The 13,207-nt window shown below is 53.6% G+C and overlaps 1 protein-coding gene across 1 annotated transcript in view; it reads right to left on the reverse strand.

Annotated features, from left to right (window-relative positions):
• The window catches only part of SIPA1L3 (signal induced proliferation associated 1 like 3), a 71,157-nt gene extending 58,169 nt beyond the window's left edge, over nt 1–12,988 (reverse strand). The window contains exons 1-5 of the mRNA XM_036746704.1: nt 11,364–12,988; nt 10,592–10,722; nt 3,961–4,149; nt 2,982–3,156; nt 1,401–1,504 (exon numbers count right to left, since the gene is read on the reverse strand). Of these exons, the coding sequence (XP_036602599.1) occupies nt 1,401–1,504; nt 2,982–3,156; nt 3,961–4,149; nt 10,592–10,722; nt 11,364–12,852 (2,088 nt within the window). The 5' untranslated portion in view covers nt 12,853–12,988. The remainder of the gene's footprint in view (nt 1–1,400; nt 1,505–2,981; nt 3,157–3,960; nt 4,150–10,591; nt 10,723–11,363) is intronic.
• Between the last annotated feature and the right edge of the window lie 219 nt (nt 12,989–13,207).

Here is a 13,207-nt window from a genome sequence, read left to right on the forward strand (position 1 = left end):
AGTGGGCTCTAGGGAAGAGAACAGACCACATCTCTTCTGGATGTTGGGAGAATGGGACCACAAACAGATGATGGGATTTGGAGCCAAAAGACCTGGGTTTGGGTACAGGCTGTGTCCTGACCACCATCTCCAAAGGTTCCATTTCTTTGGACGAGGAAATTGAGGCACTAAGTCAGCTGATTGATAATATTCTCTCTTGGCTCTAACATCCTGTAAGCCTATACTCAGCCTCTCCTCCAGTGCCAAGCAGTGTGCTTAATAAGGACATCCTGAATCACCAAAATCTATGAAGTGCTAAGGATTTCTCTACCCAATCAAAAATAACGTTGCTAGATCTGCCGAGACTGCCTGGATGTATCCCTCAATAGTGAACCAATGTGGACCTTGCGTTGGGTGCCTCATGAAACCTGACTGGGATCCTGGACTCCCCTATTGTAATGCACGCTGAGGGGAAGGAGGCATCCAAGAAGACAGAGAGGGTGGGGATCAGGTCAATGGAGAGCTCTGAACGTCAAACTGATGACTTTATATTGGGTCCTAGAGGTGACAGGGAGCTGCTGGAGTTTACTGGGAAGGGGCCAGGGGGGCAGGGGTTATACGGTCAGATCTGAACTTTAGGAAAATCCCTTTGGTAGCTGAGTGCAGGATGGCCTGGAAAGGGGAGACACTTGGGACACTCCCCAGCAGGTACTGCAATAGTCCAGGTGTGAGATGTGGGCAGGGTCTGAGGAGAGAAGGAGTTGCTGAAGGGGTGGGAGATCAGGAGGAGTCCAGGATGACGACAGCAGGACTAGGAGGAAAAGTAAGAGTGCGGGAGAGTTTGGGGGAAAAGACCCTGAGTTATAGCACTCGGGAGCTGGGATGTTGTACCCAACATCTGATTTTCTAGGAACGCTAAGAGCTAAACTTATATGGTGCCTACTGTGCGCTAGTGCTTTACAATTACTATCTTATGTTAGCTTACAACAACCTTGGGACATGGGTGCTATTAGCAGCCCCATTCTATAGATGAGGAAACTGAAGCAGACAGGGGTGAAGAGAGTGGCCCAGGATCACACAGCTAGTCAACGTCTGAGGCTGCATTTGAACTCAGGTCTTCCTGATCCCAGGCCCAGTGCCCTGGACGATATCCCACACCTGGAACAAACCCTTGGCATACTCTGGGTTAGCCCCAGGACCTTCCCCTAGGGTGAAGTCCTTTTCAGGAGCACTAACCCACCGTGGCACATGGCTCAGACAGAGCCAGATGGCGGTGGGGGCTCAGAATGGGCCAAGGCCCAGAACAAAGCAAAGTCTTACAAGCCCTGTGACTCTGAAGGCTCTCCCCAGGGCAGCTCCCCAGTGCCATGCCATGCCACGCCACACCACACCACAGCACCTCAGCCCTGCTGGACACTAACCTGCTGCCGATTGTTGGGGGTGTAGGGAAGCATGGTGGAGACATGGAACATGAGCTCATACTCTTGGTAAGTTGTGTACAAAGAATGCGTTCCAGTGGAGTCAGCTGAAAGATCAAGAAAAAAGACCCACCTGTCAGACCAAGCAATGGCTTAATCACCAGGGGCCAGGCACTGTCCAGGGTGCTGAAGACAGACAAAAATGAAGGAGCCCCTGGTCTCATGGAGTTTAATCACCAGGGGCCAGGCACTGCCCAGAGTGCTGAAGACACAGACAAAAATGAAATAGCCCCTGGCCTCATGGAGCTTAGCCATCAGGGGCCAGGCACTGTCCAGAGTGCTGAAGACAGACAAAAATGAGATAGCCCCTGGCCTCATGGAGCTTAGTCATCAGGGGCCAGGCACTGTCCAGAGTGCTGAAGACAGAAAAAAATGAAGGAGCCCCTGGCCTCAAGGAGTTTAGTCGTCTGGGGCCAGGCACTGCCCAGAGTGCTGAAGACACAGACAAAAATGAAGGCACCCCTGGCCTCATGGAGCCTCCATTCTAGGGCAGCCAAGGGTACCCAAAGTAAAGGCTAGGTGATGGAGGTGGTGGGACCAGGTAGGGCATGCTGCTCATCTGGACAGCCCACGCAAAGGCATGAAGAAGGGAGATGGGCTGCTGTGTATGAGGAACATTAAGGCGGCCAGTCCAGCTAAAGCAGTGCACGCCTGGAAAGGCAGGCTGGAGTCAGGTGGTGAAGAGCTTTAAATGGGTCATGCAAAGGAAGTGAAAATAGGCCCCTGGTTTAGTCCTCAGAGCTGAAACATCCCTATGGGGCAGCACATGCAATGAATGGGAAACCTGGGGGATGCTTTCTGCTGCTCCCCAGCAAAGTCAGCTCTGGCAGGAACCCTGGCCACATCCACCAGCAGAAGCCCTACTGGGGAGGGGCCAACCTGCAGTCAACCTAATTCCCCCCAAAACCCACTGAGCCTGGGAGCAACACCAGGGGTTAAACCAAGCTGATGCCAGACACCACAAGCCTCTGCCTGCTCTGTCTTACTCATCTTCTCCTCCTGAACCTGGAAAGCATGGCGGGGATTGGGGCTGATGGACAGATGCCTCCAGAGTCACCGAAAGTGGCAATGGGAGGGCCAGGGCTGAATGCCAGGCTCCCTCTCCTTTGGGTGGCCAGCTTGGCGTATTTCAGTAGCTAAGCCTTTCTGAGGACACACCTAGCTAGCCACATGCTGTCCAGCAGTGCCCTCCTCCTCTAGACCATTTCAGCATCCTGTATCTTGGAGAGTTTCTGGGGCTTACTGGCTGCCCCAGGCTTGTCCTTTGCCCCTGACCTGCCAGAACTCCCCACCTGGGCCTCTATCAAGCCCAATTTCCAGAGGGGCCCCACTGCTTACTTTTTTGTTTGTTTGCTTGTTTGTTTTCTGGAGAGGGGAAGGCAGGGCAATTGGGGTTAAGTGACTTGCCCAAAGTCACACAGCTAATGTGTCAAGTGTCTGAGGCCAGATTTGAACTGAGGTCCTCCTGACTCCAGAGCCAGTGCTCTACTCACTGTGCCACCTAGCTGTTCCTCCACTGCTTACTTTTAACATCCAGTTGTGCAGCGTAGCGGTTGAAGCCCTTGAGAGAGACTTTGTCTCCAAGCACCGAGAGGAATTCCTCAAAGGCCGGCCCAGCCTCCTCGTTGTTGTACATCTCCTCCTCAGAGCTCTGGCCAGCCTTACAGTACAGGATGCCGACTTTGTGTTTCCGACACAGCTGGAAAAAGAAGGATGGGCTTAGGACCACACAAAGGGGACCTAAGCAAGGGTGATGTGACCAAGGAGGCCAGGGGCCCAGCCAGATAGGAGGGGGAAAGAGAACCAGGCTGTGTCCCAACTCTCCTTCTCCCTTCTGGCCCAGAGCACAAAGCGGGCAGATCTAGCCCTCAGGGTCCCACTCCCCAGCTCCACCTCACATCAGATGTGAACCTCAGACATGAAAACTGGGGAGTTTGGTTGAATTAGACCAGAAACTCCAGTAAGAGCCCACAGATTGAGTTTGGGACCCTGTAGAAAGACAGCCCAAGGACCAGCCCTACTGGGAGATGATCCTGAGTCCAGTAAAGCAGCCATATGGAAAGGCAGGGCTAGAAACATGACCACCCCTCACTATGTGGCTCCTCTTGTTCAAGTCACCATCCCAGGACATAGCGTGTTCCCCAACCTCTCCCTGCACATGGACTCCCTCTTGGCCTCCTCCCCTTCCCACAAAGAGGAGGACTGCAGGGCACAATCTGGGGAGCCTGGAGGAACTCGCAAAGGGGCTTCCTAGACCAAGTAACCCCCAAGGCAAAATCACCAGGGCAGGAGTGGGGGGAGGGAGAGGCCCTTGTCTTCCACGCTGGAATCCACCACTTCCTAAAAACATGTCCATTTTCCCAAGCAGGCAGCAGACAAGTAAGTTAGGAGGACATGAGTGTGAGCAGCCCCTGATCTCATCCAGACTCCAGACCAAGGGACAGCCCTGAGGTCAGCAGCCCAGAGGCAGCTGTGGCCGGCCAGCAAACCTCCTCCCACTCACCCCCTGCTCATCGAGCATCAGCAGCTGTTCGGTCACTTTGGGAGTGCTCATGGCCAGCCGCAGGCAGTGGATGTTGAGCTCAGGAATGACGTACTCCAACGCGTCCTTCAAGGGTAGGCCTCGGCCTGTCCCATGCTTGGTGGCTGTAGGGGTGGCGTCCTCCAGGATAGAGCCCCGAAGAGTGATGAGCTGCCCAGGGAGAGAGGAAAGGGGGTCAAAAGCTTAATTCCCCAGGACGTGGATTCAGAGATGGCAGAAGGCAAGGCGCTCTCAAAGCCCCAGCCCATGAAGGCCTTACCAGTCACCAAGTATCACCCTTGAACCTGGGTTTCCCAAGACATCTTGTCTGTGTCCTGCAGCGGCACATGATAATAACAGCGACTTTTATATGGGACTCTGGGGCTGGCGAAGCACCTGACCTGTGTCAGGGGGCAGCCCTCAGGCAGCCAGAGATCTCAGGGATGCCTCAGCTGCCTTTCCCACTACCCCTCCAGGCAGCAACACCTCTTCAGTACCTTGTAATCCATAGGTCCCTTAAATGCTGGCTCTCAAAGGAGGCCCTTCCTGACCACCCCAGTCATGAGTGCCTCCACCCCTAAATCACCGTAAAAAGTCCATGCAGATCCTGCCCTTACTTAGAGGACAGGTTTGGGGGTGCCAGGACCTCAGAGGTCATCTGAGCCAGCCTTCTCACTTTACAGATGAGGAAACTGAGGTCCCCCCAAGAGGAAGGGAGAAGGGAGGGATGTGGAGCCCAAGCCACAGTGGGGAGGGGAAGGGAGGGGAGACAGAGGAAGGGGGAAAAAGTGGGCACAGTCTCCAGTGGGACCCTGGGTGCTCAAGGATGGGGTGCATCCTGACCCCAGGGCCAGCTCAGGGTCTTCCTCTGCCGGGCCGTGGGCCGTGGGAACATGTCGTGAAATTCCCATTCCTTGTCCCCCAGCAGCCCCGCAGCACCTTTTTCTTCCTGGGCTGACCCTCAAAGCTACCTCCTGCTAGCAGACTCAGGGCATCCCAAAAAGCCTGGGGGCTGGGGTTTGCAAACAGGCCACAATGGCCTGGGGAGGTGGGGGGGTGGGTCTTAGAGACAGGCAGCACAGCAGAGTACTGACCTGAGTCAGCCCCCTGCCTCAGCCCTGCCTGGCAGGCCTCTCCCTCACTTATGGTCCCACCTAGCATCCTATGTCACTGTGTTCTGGCCCTAGTAGAACTCTGTCACCTGCCCTGGGCAGCTGCCCTCTTCCTCCCTTACATCCCCTGGAGCACAGCCCAGGGCACGTGGCCCACCCACACCAGAGCTTGACCCAAAATGGGCACCCGGGTCCATAGGCCCACTCTGGACTGTGGGCCCAAGTCTGGGAGATCTGGGAGGCTCTGGGGCCTAGCACCCACAATGACAGCGTGATGCCCTCTAAGGAAGGATGGCCTCCTGGCCAGGAGACGGGACATCTAACTCGGGCCTAAGAAGCCCTGAGCAGAACACATTTTCCAGGAGTCTTGTAAAGCTGAACACAACGTCAGCACACTAAGAAGGAAAAGGGAAGTAGAAATCTACCTACGTCCATCTCCTGAGGCAGAGAGAGGCCATAATGTGGGAAGATGGATAGCAGGGGTGAGACTCAGAAATTCACAGCACAGAGAAAGGCAAGAAAGGAGACATCGAGAATGCCCTCCGTCCTCCTTTCCAGGCCTCAGAAGGATCCCTGAGACCCAGGATGGAGGAGGAGGGAGGGAGGAAGAGAGGTCTGGGACTGCAGAGGGAAGGAGGCATGTAATGAGGGAGGGAGAAGATTTCAATTTTAAACAAGCACTAGGAAATTAATTCATACAAAGGATATAAAAAATAGTGACTCGAAGGGACTTTAACCCAGCAGGAACTCTCAGTAGGGGAGGTGCAGGGATAAAGAAAAGCCTCCCACAGGACATGGCCCAGAGCCAGCATGGCCCCAGACCTGCCTGGCCCCAGAGCTAACATGGCCCCAGACCTGGGCTCTGAAGGATGCTAGGCTTCCAAGGGGCAGAAATGGGAGGCCCCCCTGAGCAAAGACGCAAGGTGGGAGATTGTACTATGGAGCAGGGGACTGTGAGTGGTCAGCCTGACCTGAACAGGAGGAAGAAGAAAGGGAATGACGATAACAACCAGAATTTATGCAGCACTTTAACATTTGCAAAGTACCTGACAAAGACCTTATCCTTAGAGGCAGGTGCTATGATAATCCCCATTGCTGTTCCACCATTTTCTTAGCAGAGATGCTGGAGTGATTTTGACATTTCCTTTTCTAGTTCATTTTACAGATGAGGAAACTGAGGCAAACAGGATGAAGTGACTTGCCCAGGGTCACCCAGCTAGGAAGTGTCTGGAATATCTATGCTGGATCTGATTCTCATTCACAAGGATGAACTCAGGAAAGGATGGGAACCTTGGAGGGAAGTGACCGCTCTGTTTCAGAATTTATGGTGAGAGAAAGAAAGATAGGAAGAGGCTGGCATGTGCCCTGGATGTTGAGATTGTTACAGATTCCAAAGGGTTTGGAGAAAAGAAAGATTGGATCCTTAGGACTAAAATGATCCAGGGGTGAAAACCAGCCCATAAGAGACAGTTCAAGTTCTCAAGACACAAAGAGAAACAAGTCTGAAAAGGAAAGGGGTGGGGAGTTGTCAAAAAAGACTGATGTGGACACAGAGGGAATTCATCCCCTCAGTAAGAGAGAGAAAGCATCTCAGAAGCATTTCAGAAGCCAGCTATGGTGCCAAGTGTTGGCGATAGTGGCCAAAATGCAGACCCTCCACCCAGTGAGCTGATGTTCTAAGGGAATGGGAAGGCTGATGAGAGGAGATCAGAGAGGCATCGGGGCTAATGGCAAAGCCAGAGAAGGCTGGAGAGCGAGGAGGACAGCTGGGAACCAGATTTCAAACAGAAAGAAGGTCTGATGACGAGGCCCAGCCATCCTGGAAAATCATTCAGAATTACAGTGGAAGAGGGACCAAGTGATCGCTGGGAATCTACTTCAGAGAGGTGAAGGCAGAAAGGAAAACCTCATCAATATTTGGAGCCAAACTGGGGAATCACCTCCTAGCACTACAAGAATGGGATGGATCACCACTGATCACCAGAAGTCCGGGAGAACAAGGGGAGATGTGGACGAGGGAAGGGAATAGATCAAGAGGACACGATCTTTGGGTCAGATGGAAACAAACAGAAACAGCTGAGTCGACACAGGCCTGGCAGCCCAGAGGACTGGGCTCGCCCATGACTGTGGATACCAAGCTACTGTCAGTGACCTCTGAAGATCTCAGTGGGCAGGACAGGAGCTATGGGGGCTTCGAATGAGAGGAAATGATGAAGTCACCAAGGCCGATGAGGATTCTGGCAAGTGCTTGAATCTTACCAAAAGGATGATTAAAACGAGCCATGACAGTCACCAAGAACATGCAATCACACCTAATTAACCTCGGTACCTTCACTTCCTTTCTGAATGGGGTTCCCAGCTGGGGATCCTTCAGGTCCCATTTGTCTAGATTTTTGCCAAGCCAAGTCCCTCATTCTTGTGAGGAGGACAGGGGGGTGTGGGCTAGCCATGAGTGGAGCACAAGAGAATCAGCCCTGCAGAGGCGACTGCTGACCCCTGTGAGGACCCAAGGGCAGGGAGCAATGGTGGCAGAGGTCCAGGGGACCTTCAGTGAGGTGGGGCAGCTAAGACCGCCCAGACCCCTGGGGCTGCATGGAAGGGGAGGTGGGGTGGGGAGAGTTTGGCCCTCCTCTTCTCGGGCCAGGCTAGGCGCCCTCTTCAAGGAAGGACGCTGGGGCTGTGAAGGCTTGAGGGGAAGGGACCAACTTGGACCTGACCCAGAATGCTCTACATGTGCATCAACCCCAGCAAATGACTTTCAGGAACAGAGGGCCTCCCAGCCATTCCACTATTAGACGCCTACCATAGTTAAGAAATGTTTTTTAAATCATTAAGGCAACCGAGTGGCTCGGTGGGTAGAGCGTGCTAGGCCTGGAGTCAGGAAGATCTGAGTTCAAATTGGGCTTGAGACACTTATTAGCTGTGTGACCCTGGGCAAGTCACTCAACCTCTGCCTGCCTCATCTGTAAAATGGAGATAATGAAAGCACCTGCCTCTCAGGGGTGCTGTGAGATGTCTGTAACAAGCTTAGCTCCATGCCCTCCTTCTCTTCTCTGCCCTCGCCATCAGGCCTGTATGTACCTCTCTGCACTGGCCATGCACTGTTCTTTTCAGTCAGATCCCGTCAAATGCCCTGGCCCCCCTGGACCACAAAGAGCTGGCCCAGTCCAGGGCTGAGGTGCCCATCACCCTGGCCACCCCAAGGCTGTGGGGAGGCTCCAGAACCCAGATGAACTTCCCTGGCAAAGAGCCCGGGAGCTGCTTACACATCTCCATCTGCTCAGAGGGAAACAAGGCCCATCTGCTGCCAGGCGCAGGCACCAGGTTATCCGGGGCCTCCGAGGGGCTCCCTGCCTCACATGGGAGCTGGCTATGGGAGACTGTGGACGTCACAAAGTCTCTAGGAGCTTCTTGTTCCTCATCTGTAAAATGTGTGTAAGAATACTCATCACCCCCTCATGGGGCTACTGGGAGGCTGGGGCAGCCATGCAAAGGGGAGCTGTTGTTCCCCTACACCTTCATCACACCTGCTTCTCCGGGGGCCAAAAGTATTATCCTCAAAATAAGGCTATGAGGTCCTGATCACTTTTATAGAGGAGATGAGGGCTGACGGAGGCTGGCTCATCCAGGGTCCCCCAGACATTAAATGTGGAGGGTGAGAGCCAAAGTCCAGGCCTCGCCGTTCCCACTGCAGCCAAGGCCTGACATGTGGCCACCCTGTGAGGCACCAGGAGATGACAGACAAGACAGAAGGACCAGCAGTGACAGAGAAAGCTGGGGCCCCACTGCCAGGCCTGCCAAAGAGACTGCTGAGGCACCTTCTGGGTCAGGGGTCTGCAAACTACGGCCTCCATACGGTACGACCTGAGAGCTAAGAACAGCTTTGACATTTTTAAACAAAGTTTTGTCGTATTTTAAAATGTTAAAATTGTCACAGGCTGTACAGAAACCAGAGCAGGCGAGATCTGGCTCGTGGGCCGTCATTGGCAGACTCCTCATCTATGGGAGAGAGAGCTGGGTGGATTTGCTGCACTTCCCGGTTAAGACGGGCCTCCACGTGCCTTGTGCACCAGCCAGGCCACACTCAGATACTGCTCCAGCTGTGGGGGCCACGTCTGAGAGAGGCTGGCTGGGACTCCAGAGAAGATAAAGCTTTTCACCTACCCAGCAAAACAGAGTATAATGCTTCGGGGGAAAAAATAGATATTCAACAAAATAGAGGACTTCCAAGCATTACTGATGAAAAAACCAGAGCTGAATAGAAAATCTGACTTTCAAATACAAGAATCGAGAGAAGCATAAAAAGGTAAACAGTAAAAAGAAATCATAAGGGACTTATTAAAGTTGAACTGTTTACATTCCCACGTGGAAAGATGATATTTGTTACTCATGAGACCTTTCTTATTATTAGGGAAGTTAGAAGGAGTATGTGTAGACAGAGAGCACAGGGTGAGTTGAATATGAAGGGATGATATCTAAAAAATAAAATTAAGAGAGGAATATACTGGGAGAAGGAGAGAGGTAGAATGGGGTAAATTATCTCACATAAAAGAGGCAAGAAAAAGCTTTTACAACAGTGGGGAAGGGGGGGATGAGAGAGGGAGAGAGTGAACCTTACTCTCATCAGATTTTGCTTAAGGATGGAATAACATACACACTCAATTGGGCATGGAAATCTATCTTACCCCACAGTAAAGTAGGAGGGAAGTAGATAAGAGACAGGGGGATGATAGAAGGGAGGGCAGAATGGGGGAGGGGGTAATCAGAAACAAACATATTTGAGGAGGGACAGGGTCAAAGGAGAGAACAGAATAAATAGGAGGCGGGATAGGATAGAGGGAAATATAGTTAGTCTTTAACAACATGACTTTATGGAAATGTTTTGCATGACTATGCATGTATAACCTATATCAAATTGCTTGCTTTCTCAATGAGGGTGGGTGGGGAGGGAAGAGGGAAGAGAATTTGGAACTCAGAGTTTTAAAAACATATGTTAAAAAATTTTTTTACATGCAACTGGGAAATAAGGTATACAGGCCCTATAAGAAAGTAGGAGAGAGAGGGGATGGGGGGGAGGGTGATAGAAGGGAGGGCAGACTGGGAGAAGGGATAATCAAGGCATCCCATCTTGGGGTGGGGGAGGGGAGAGATGGGGAAAAAATTTGGAACTCAAAATCTTGTGGAAATGAATGCTGAAAACTAAAAATAAATTAATTTTAAAAAAAGAACTAAAAAAAAAATCTTCCCCGCAATGAAAGCTGTTCAGAGTGGAAGAAGAGGCTGCCTTCCTGGAGAGGGGTGAGGTCTCCACAAGTGGGGGTCTGCAAAGAGAATGATCCCATGATCCTACGAGGCAGAGAGAGGCCTTGTTTGAGCCTGGGCACTGCACGAGCCCGCCGCCCAGCTCTAAATTCTATGCAACTCGAGGATTCTTGACCAGAGTGTCACCAGCAATCGCTTCTGGTCCAGTCATGGGGCAGGGCATGGGACAGAGCATGCACCTCACTCGTCCGGAAGATGATGCGGTACTGATATTGCGGGCCGTGGTCCTTGTGGTCTTCCAACTTCTCCCGCTTAATGCTCACTGCGACAGGCCCCAGCTTCTCATCCACGCCAAAGTAGTTGACATGCTCTAAGGGAGAAGAGCAAGCATCCTCAGGTCCCATGGGCTAGCAAGGGTCTAAAGCAAACCACTGGCAGGCTTGAGGAGAGGGGGATTCAAGTGATATCTTGGAACCTTGTGATGCTGGTGGAACCTCCGGGGCTGGTCTCAAGCCCAGGGAGAGTCCTAAGTTCTAGACTTAATGAACAGAGCTATGATTCAGACTGAGACCATTTTTGCCCTGTGTATGTCTTACTATCCTGAGTACCATGCTGGGCCCACAGTAAGCGTTTTATAAATGCTTACTGACTGACTGCAAATAGGGCCTATGCTTGGACATAGATGCTAAACTTGCTGGGGAAAAAAATGGGGTGTGGCCCAGCTCTGGGGGCCCACCTCTCCTGCTTTCCTGATCATTATTATTATAATTTTTTTTTTGGCTTTACATTTTCTCCAAAGTGGAACACCAAGGATTTTTCTTTTTTCACTGGGCCAAAGGGTGGGCAGGCCCACCATGAAACTAGTCCGACTCCAGACCAAACCCCTCCCACCCCCCGCCAAAGGACAGTTGATGTGGAGCCTCGGCCAGCGGAGGACGAGGCCTGGGTGCAGTGATCCCACCCACCCAAGGGCAGCACCACTGTTTATCCCCCCACATCTCAAGCTCTCACCTTTGCCGACAAAGTAGTCCTGGTAGTAGCGTGCGCCCAAGTCCACATGCTCAATGCTGTAGAGTTTGAGCCTGCCCTGGCTCCTCTGCGCCTCCCTGGGGGACTCAAGCACTGAGATGCTGGCATTGGTGCAGTAGGTGCCCAGGGCAGGCTCTGGTGCGCCCCCGCCACCTGGCGAGCCAGCAGAGGCTCGTGAGAAGCTGACATTGCGCTCACTCATGCCCCCAATCTCATTGCGGAAGTGCGGGCAGCTGAGGAGGAGGTCATTGCTGTTGCTGTCTCCGAGGTCCTGCTCCAAATTCTCCTTGTACTTCAGGTCCTCCATGCTGGGGAAAGATGGGTCCGGACCCCCCAATCCGAAGGCCCTGGACGCGGCCACTGAGCCCGCCGATGCCGCTGATGCCCCCGTCGTCGTGTTCCGCCGCTGGGCCGCCGCTGACAGTCTGTTGGCAGCAACCTGATTCAGGTCAAACAGCATGCTCTGCACATCAAAGTGGGCGAAGCTCTTCTGGCAGACCCAGGGCCTGCTGCTCTCCTGGAGCCTGCTGCCACCCCCACCGTCATCAGCATCAGCAAAAGCCTTTCCCAGCGGCTCACCGTCGTTCCTGGTGCTCCTTAGCTTCCGGAAGATGGAGGAGTCGCCTGCATCCCCACCCTTGGTGGCCTTCTTCCGGAGCTTATCTTTCTCCTTGGGCTGCAGCAGGAAGTCATCCTTGTGGGACTGGCCATTGCGGATGGCCGTCTTTGAGCCGCCGGCAAGGTGCAGGTGGGAGGCTGTGCCTGTGTCAGCCGTGAGCAGCTCATTCAGCTTTTCAGAACCCGTCCCGTGGGGCTCTAGCTTCTCATTGCGAAACTCATTGAGAATGTCAAAAAGACTCTGCTCCGAGATGCCTTGCACATCGATGGATGACGTGCTGCCATACTCCCGGAAAAGAGGCAGCCCCCCCACGTACCGGGCGCCCCTCGGCTCAAAGGGCTCTTCCACGTCACACTCGCTGAGGGTGATCTCGCTGTTGCTTCGGTTCCGCAGAGGAATAAACCCTCGGCCTGGAGATCGCGGCCACCCATCCTGGAATTCAACGTCCTTGGACCTCCTGCGTGACAAGCGGTGGAACGCTCGAGACCCGGATGCCCTGGAGCTGCTGGGGAGGGGCTGGCCGTTCTGAGAGGGCCCAGTTTTGGCACTGTCCATGTCTAGGGACGGGCTGGAGATAGCCTGGTCCTTCAGAGCCTCTCGCTTTGGGGGCCAGTCAGCCACCCTGGCACGCACGCCCATCTTGGGCATTGCGGGGGTCGTGGCACTGGAGCGCGATGCTACTGCATTCTCGCTGGCAGGGGGGGCCGGCTGCGATGGGCTGCCATTCTGTGCCCAAAATCCAGAAGGGAAAAAATCCCCTCCGTGGGGGCCCGAGAGAGGGTCGCTCCCTTTCCCCCCTCCACCACCTCCCACATCCACACCTTCATTCTGAATGGGTCGATATGTCGTCATAGTCCAAAAACACAGCTGGGTTCTACAGTCCTCCTGAAGGTGCCACGCATCTCTGAGGAGCCAGCCCTGGGAAGCTTAGCCGCTATTCAGAGCCCTGGGGCCAGTGATGAAGGAAACGGTCTCCGGCGAGCCAGGGTGAAGATGGGGTGCCTCGGTGGCCCGGGTCAGCGACATCGCTGGGGAGGGCAGCACCATGACACATCCCAGCAGGCCAGCAGCACGCTCACTCTCAGGGGGCCGCAGCTCCAGCCTGGCTTTCTTCTTCTAGCTGGTCACAGATTAGGAGGCTTCTGAGAGGCAGAAACAGGGCCTGAGCCATCCTATAAAGGGACAAGGAGAGGGTGTGAGAGAGAAA

This window comes from Trichosurus vulpecula, chromosome 2, assembly GCF_011100635.1.
Source record: "Trichosurus vulpecula isolate mTriVul1 chromosome 2, mTriVul1.pri, whole genome shotgun sequence".
In the NCBI taxonomy this organism is placed as follows: domain Eukaryota; kingdom Metazoa; phylum Chordata; class Mammalia; order Diprotodontia; family Phalangeridae; genus Trichosurus; species Trichosurus vulpecula.